The sequence below is a fragment of the Penaeus japonicus genome, unplaced genomic scaffold (genome assembly GCF_977035675.1).
Source record: "Penaeus japonicus unplaced genomic scaffold, GWHDUDI00000001_assembly GWHDUDI00000002, whole genome shotgun sequence".
Taxonomy (NCBI): domain Eukaryota; kingdom Metazoa; phylum Arthropoda; class Malacostraca; order Decapoda; family Penaeidae; genus Penaeus; species Penaeus japonicus.
This window is the reverse complement of record NW_028234404.1, coordinates 14,293,761-14,301,260: the sequence shown is the minus strand read 5'-3', so window position 1 is coordinate 14,301,260 and position 7,500 is coordinate 14,293,761. Positions and strand designations below refer to the sequence as shown.

At 48.9% G+C, this 7,500-nt stretch overlaps 1 protein-coding gene across 4 annotated transcripts in view; it reads left to right on the top strand.

Moving 5' to 3' along the window:
* LOC122258290 (transcriptional regulator protein Pur-beta) overlaps positions 1-7,500 on the top strand; it is a 204,817-nt gene that overhangs the window by 118,769 nt on the left and 78,548 nt on the right. The window contains exon 1 of one of the 4 annotated variants that reach the window (XM_043024110.2): positions 4,226-5,694. The exons of 2 other annotated variants lie outside the window; for them this stretch is intronic. In XM_043024110.2, the coding sequence (XP_042880044.1) occupies positions 4,530-5,694 (1,165 nt within the window). In that variant the 5' untranslated portion in view covers positions 4,226-4,529. Of the gene's footprint in view, positions 1-4,225; positions 5,695-7,500 lie in introns of those variants that run through there. One more of the 4 variants, XM_043024109.2, reaches the window with a different exon arrangement.

The window sequence follows — 7,500 nt, the reverse complement described above, 5'->3', positions numbered from 1 at the left end:
TTGTTTCTTGTTTGCGAACATGGTTTTTGTCTTCGCAAACTGTGGAGATTTTTTAGTAATAATTAATTAAATTTCTTATAACTGATTGATTCAACCGCGTATCTCCCTCTATGAATCAAACCGTTTGAACAAACTGGGCGCAAAATGCGCAAAGTACTCGGCCGAAACAATCGCCCTACCTCCCACGCAGGCAGGCCAGAGCGAAGTGTCCTTTCAAAGAATGTGGTTGTTTACTTGGCGAAACGTATTTGTGTGAGACTGCTGGTTGGTCCGGGCCTGCGTGAGTAAGAAGTGTGGCACTCGCTGGCGTGCCTTAGCCCCTGACTCACTCACTCATTCACAGCCTCACACCTATCTTAAAAACCTGAGAGAGAGGGGGGGAGGGGATAACGTGGGAAGGGGGAAGGTGAGGTGGGAGGAGGAGAGAGAGGGCGAGGATGAGATGGGTCTGTCCAAGGGCGGCGGTTATATATTTATCAACAGTCAGACCCACCAATGTCACCAATTATAAACCCTGGGCTGTTCTGACATCACCCAACTCTTGACCGGCCATCAAGAATTAAAAGGGGGATTAGGGGGGAGGGAGGGAGAGAGTGGAAGATAATGGTAAAGGGGATGGGATGCAGGGGAAGAGAGGTATAGGTTAAGGTTAAGGGGAGGAAGGGTGGGGCAAAGAGAAGGATGAGGGGAAGATGAATTTGGTAAAGGTATGTATGTACTTTTCTTTAAAGGCGGAAGAAGGCTGGATTCTGGAATCTTTTTAGCTCGGCGATCGAATGCTGGGAAATTGACGTTTTAATGTTACGTGATAGGTGTTATTTGATGAAATATCTCTTAGTCGTTCGTTCGGTCAAAGAGTGGATGCAAGAGAGGAAACATGGAGAACTAGTGATAAAAGGAGGGAGAGAGAGGGATAGGGAAAGGGAAAGGGAGGTGGAGGGGGAGGGAGGAAAGCGAAAGGAGAGGGAGAAAGGGAAGGGGGAGGGGGGGAGGGGAGGGGGAAAGGGAAAGACAAAAGGAGAGAGAGAGAGAGAGAGAGAGAGAGAGAGAGAGAGAGAGAGAGAGAGAGAGAGAGAGAGAGAGAGAGAGAGAGAGAGAGAGAGAGAGAGAGTGAGCGAGCCACGGAGAGAGAATAGGGGAGTTGGGCAGGGAGGGGAGGGCCGGATCGCCGACTGGACCAGAGATTGGGAGGGATCGGGCCGGAGGAGCATTACTAGAGCGTGTTGACGATGGCCGCGTGCCAGTGCAGGTATCAGGAGACTCCTTGTCACTCGCCGCGGGTCTTGGCTCATCAGACGGACTCTTCCACTTTTCATTTGCGTAAAGGGACATTTGCCCGGTGACGCGGTGGCCGGGCGGGTCTCGTGCTGGGGATAAACTTGGCTCATGCCGTCACTCCTTTTTGAAGGGTGGGGTGGGAGGGGTGAGGAGGACATCGTATGCTCCTTTTACTTCTCCCCCTTCCCCCCTTCCCTCCTTCCTTGTAGCTGTCTGTCACTTTCTTTGATGCCGTCGTCCCGTTTTCCGTGTCCTTTTTTTTGTCTAGTGCATTGCTCCCGAACTGTCCTTCTGCCGTGCTCTCGACCTATTTATTTCCTTTATGTGACTTTTCATATTCTCTCTCTCTCTCTCTCTCTCTCTCTCTCTCTCTCTCTCTCTCTCTCTCTCTCTCTCTCTCTCTCTCTCTCTCTCTCTCTCTCCTTTTCTCTCTTCTTCTTCTCTTCCCTCTTTCCTTCTCTCTTTCTCCCCCTCTCTCTCTCCCTCTCCCCTTTCCTCTTTCTCCTCTCTCTTTCTCTTTCTCCTTCTCGCTCTCTTTCTCTTTCTCCTTCTCGCTCTCTTTCTCTTTCTCCTTCTCGCTCTCTTTCTCTTTCTCTTTCTCTCTCTCTTTCTCCTTCTCTCTCTCTTTCTCCTTCTCTCTCTCTTTCTCCTTCTCTCTCTCTTTCTCTTTCTCTCTCTCTTTCTCTTTCTCTCTCTCTTTCTCTTTCTCTTTCTCTCTCTCTCTCTCTCTTTTTCTCTCTCCTCTCTTCTCTCTCCTTTCTCTTCTCTCTCCTCTCTCTCTCTCTCTTCTCTTCTTCTCTTTCTCTTCTCCTCTCTCTTCTCTCTCCTCTCTCTTTCTCTCTCCTCTCTCACCTTCTCTTCTCTTCTTCTCTCTTTCCTCTCTCTCTCTCTCTCTTCTCTTCTCTCCTCGTCTCTCCCCTCCCCTCTCTCTCTCTCTCCTCTCTCTCTCTCTCTCTCTCTCTCTCTCTCTCTCTCTCTCTCTCTCTCTCTCGCTCACTCTCTCTCTCTCTCTCTCTCTCTCTCTCTCTCTCTCTCTCTCTCTCTCTCTCTCTCTCTCTCTCTCTCTCTCTCTCTCTCTCTCTCTCTCTCTCAACGTTGTCTTACAGTGAGTCATCCTCCACAAGCTCGTAGTGTGACCTTGATCGCCAGCTGGCTCTTTTTTCAATTGTTATTTTACTAATATTTAAGATCACGTCCTTTATTTTTATACTGTTAAGACTTACAGACAAGCGTTTGGCATTTTTATTGTCCTTCTGACATTTTTACGTGTTGATTGAAGAATGGTTTGATACAATGGAATGGATGGGTGTTGCTGCGTCATGTTGTCGTATTAAGAGAAGGGAAGGGAAGGGGGGGGGGAGTTAAGGGCGGAGGTTGAGGATTTGTCATTATGACTTCACGTTGATGTCAAGAACGAGCGAAAATGATTCTTCTTTCAATTGCCTAATGCTTATTCTTACTAAGTCTCTATATAATGACATTATGGCGTCTAGCGTAGACATAGGTTGTCGGTATTTTCTTTTCATTTCTTCCCTGATCTTTCTTTCCTCGCTCCTATCCTCCCACGCCCTCCCACGCCTTCGTCGGGGCTGACAATTGGAAGTCGCGCTGCTTTCGATGTTATGTTTGTTATCTCTTGCTCATGTTTAGTCTTTATGCTGTTGTTAATGTGCCTCGCTTTTGCAACTGCTTTGCGCGGTAAAGACCCTTGTCTATTTTCATTGCTCTTTTTTTTTATTCTATCTTACTTTTTTCTGGGAATGGTCTTTTATTACTCTCTCTCTCTCTCTCTCTCTCTCTCTCTCTCTCTCTCTCTCTCTCTCTCTCTCTCTCTCTCTCTCTCTCTCTCTCTCTCTCTCTCTCTCTCTCTCTCTCTCTCTTTCTTTCTCTCTCTCTCTTTCTTTCTTTCTCTCTCTCTTTCTTTCTTTCTTTCTCATTCGCCCTCTTTCATTCTCATTCGCTCTCTCTCTCTCTCTCTCTCTCTCTCTCTCTCTCTCTCTCTCTCTCTCTCTCTCTCTCTCTCTCTCTCTCTCTCTCTCTCTCTCTCTCTCTCCCGACGTATTTATTTATGCCCTTCTCCTGTTTCCTCTGCCCACCTCTTCCCAGCGAACACCACAGTACACCCCGCCTCCGTTGACTCAGAAACCAAGCATTTTCCCACCGAGGCATACACACTGCTCCAAACTCTTCTACATACTCCATGGTGCCCACGCGAGCTAGATTCTCTCTCTCTCTCTCTCTCTCTCTCTCTCTCTCTCTCTCTCTCTCTCTCTCTCTCTCTCTCTCCCTCTCTCTCTCTCTCTCACTCTTCTCTCTCTCTCTCTCCCTCTCTCTCTCTCTCTCTCTCTCTCTCTCTCTCTCTCTCTCTCTCTCTCTCTCTCTCTCTCTCTCTCTCTCTCTCTCTCTCTCTCTCTCTCTCTCTCTCCCCCCTCTTAACTTAAATTCTTCCACGTACGATATTTTTTATAGCTACAATAGTCTCTCTCGCCGTCGACTTGGTACACCTGCACACCCGCTGTTAATCCCCCTCCCCCTCCCCTTCCTCCTCCCTTCTAATAACCATATCCTCCCGTCGGGTATGGAGACGGGGTGTGGGAACGGGTGCTCCTTGAATCCTACGTCCGTCACACCCACGCCGCGATGGGAAACTGTATCTAAGACAACTACGTTGAAATTATGCTACCTCTAATATTTATTTATTGCAATACCATATATAAGCCAATGGTATCGAAGTAGTCCAGTTTTGTTACTTGTTACACGATAGCCACCGGGAGGGACGCGAGCGGGGGCCGAGCGCGCCGCTGCTGGAATGTCGAGGTGGCGACCTGCCAGAGTGGTAGTGCCCACCATACCTCCTCGCCTATTTGTTCCCTCCGCTTCAAGCAAATGCTCTCCCGCTACATGATGTGTGACCGAAATAAAACTCGTGTTCTCTCTTTCAGATTAGCGCTCTAGATGTATGAAATATAAATTTCGATGCTTTGGACACGCTAGAGGACTTTTGTGCAAGGTTGGCGTCGAATCCTTTGGTGGGAGTCGAAAACTGAATGTCGAGCATTGTAGAAAACGTTGCTGGCAGCCATGTCAAGCATGTGTTGGACAATTCTTTAGTTTTTTGTTAGTGCATCGTGTGTTCTGCGAGGTACGCGGTGTTGCCCCCACATAACCTTCCCGGGCCAGTAGTGTTGCGTCCGAACGAGGGGAGTGGAACCGGCGGCGTGAGCACCTCCCTGGGGCCGGACACCCGGGCCATGCAGAACGTACGACACGCTACTTCGGGGGATACAGACACCGTCGGCAGCGTAAGTGGCCCAGCGGGACCCGTAAGTGAAGTTGAGGGCGGGGGACACCCACCTCCCCCGCCCTCGATCAAGGACCTGCCGCCGCCCACAAAGGGAACTGTAGAGCCTCCTGAGGCACCGGACCAGGGAGCCAAGATGCCCGCGAGTCCTCTCATACCTCCGCCGCCCCCGGACTCGACCCCGGGCGATGCCTCACGCGAGATTCACACCCCGGCCAAATACTCCACGGTTGACCCTGCAGGTCAGCCTCATGGCAAAAAGAATGGCTCAGCGGGACGGCCACTAACGGCAGTACAAGAGACGGTAACCTCAGAAATCCCTCACCCGAACCCCAACCCTAACCCCAACCCAAACCCAAACCCGAACCCAAACCCGAACCCTAATCCCAACCCAAACCCTAATCCGAGCCCGAGCACAAATCCTAACCCTGGGCACCACAGACCTGCTGGAGGATTGCAGCAACAGCCTTACCGAGCTCAAGCCCCAGCACAAGCCGGAGGTCCAGCCCCGGGGCAAGCTCTTGCCCACGGGTCGCCCCCTGTAGGGCAGCAGATTCCTTTACAGGGCCCACCGCCCCCACGCCATGGTCTGCCAATGATGCCCCCTCGCCACGGCCCTCCAATGGCACAGCTTCCTCGCCATGGGCCTCCGCTGGTACACGCGCCGCATCATATACCCCCTTTGGGATTGCCGTCCCACCATAGACCCCCAATGGGCCAGCCGCCTCCTCCATCCCCTGTGATACGGGCCCATCACTATGTCGAGTCCACAGTAAGACCGCCCCGTTTTCCTGATCCCGTTGTTCGACAGCCGGGCTATCAAGTACCAAGACCTGGCGGCTCTCCTTACCGGGGCGAGGCACAGATGCACTACCAGGAGGAATTACCGCCCCAGTATCATGAGGAGACACTCGCTTACGCCGAGGAAGGGGCGACCTTCCAGGGAGAAGGGATGTATGGGGAGAAGGGCGCAGTGTACGCCGAAGAGGGAGGGTCCTTCACGGAGGAGAGTCCTTCGTCGCAGGTCCCGGGCCACGTGCGACACTCCCGACGCCAGCCAGGAACTTTGCGTATATCCAAGTGGGTGAACCCTATCCCCGATGACCCCGAGGACGGTAAGTATTATCTAAAATTTGTTTCCTTTCTTTGAGACCCTCTTCCCTTTCTAGCTACGGATTATTCTCTCGACTCCCTTGTATTTTTCTAGTGACCCAATGTTTGAAATCTGAACAGTGAAAAAATGACAGACGCCTGTAGCTGAATATTTCACGTCGGTGATTCTTAACGAAATTGCGCAGTGGTGTTTTTCCTGTATAGGTATTACAGTAGACCATACATTTTGTGAGGCCTTCAAAAATGATCGGTAGGGAGTGACAAATTATCTCACTTGCTGGACAGATGCACAAGTAGCAGATGACTGGCAGACATTTTCTTCATTAGGTAGCGTTGCGAGTGTGTTCAGAAAAACAGATATCGTCCAAGTCGCTAAGACGATTGTGGACGCAGTTGTGCGACAGATCTACATGATTTGACAACCAGAAAATGTAATGTGTATAACATCTGCTCGATGAACTCTAAAATGAATATCAGGTAATGTATGAATAATTATAATATTTTTGATGAACAAGCATGTGTGCATGCACACGTAACGCACATGTTCGTGAATACACACACCCGCACACAAACGGACAGAAACAAAACAAAACCGACGATCTTAATAGTTTTAGATAATTATAAATTGTACCTGGGATGACGAGGACGTCTCCTTTGCAATAGATTGCAATATTTGAATAATATGGACACTGCAAAGCTTAGCCGATCGGCATTCAAACTATTTCTCACCTATTTGTCTTCATAAGTTAATGCCATAAGAAGTTTTGCCTAAGGGGGAGAAACGTATTATTCGCACTTCAATATATCAGCGGTTTTGATTTGATCTAGATATTTTTTCTACCATTCTTCGACTAGAAGTGACTTGAAATTTCATGCATTTTCTAGGCTTATCTGAAATCATATGTCGGACAGAAGGTAACATTTGTAATGTCTGATTACGTTGTGTGTTAGTAGCTTATAGTGCCGAGTGATTGGTGGTAAAAGCTGCATGTGGATGAAGGGTGAACGATGGCTCTATGGTCTTGTTTCTGTTGCATTTGTGTCGAAGATGTGCTGCTGAAGAATCGATGGCAGAGCACCCGCCGAGATGCACTTGTGGCGGCTGCACTGTCATGGCAACAGGCATCCTCATTCTATATGTTGATTTGATTTGTAAATGTTTATATATCAGCAGGATAACAGAGTGCTGCGATTTTAGTTTTATTTTTGTTAGCAGTTTCGTTGTGGTTGAGCGATCACGATGACTTAAAGGTGCATATTCATTTTGAATCTAAGAAAGGTTTGTGAGTGAAGCGTGTAAAGGTGTATCGATTACTATTGATTATTATCTTAGTTCAGTGTGCTTATTCATTATATATACACAGTGTGATTTTGTTTAGTAAATGCCTGAGCAAACATGAGCAAGTATGAAATGTCGAGACCAGGGAAGGTAATCAGGAGACGTGAGGTTGAGTGGAGAGGTGCAGAGAGATGGGGATATGAATGAGTGAGGCTGAGCAATGTACTGTCAGCGGTGAACGCACGCACGCAAGCACGCACGCACTTACAAACCCCGACGACTCCTGGCACTACACGTCTGAGGACATGCGCGCCTGTGCCTGCATCACCGTGGCGCCCTCCTCGCCACGCTCCATGCACGGACATTCAGCAAGGAGAAAAAGATAAGGAGGAAATAGCAGATGTTGCGATTTTCCTTGACTTGACTAATTAGTGGACGTCGTAGGTGTTTGTCGAGACGATTTAGTTTTGTAGATTATTTTCCTTAAACAGGAATACCCTTTAGTGGATTGCAAAGGTTGTCGTGCATG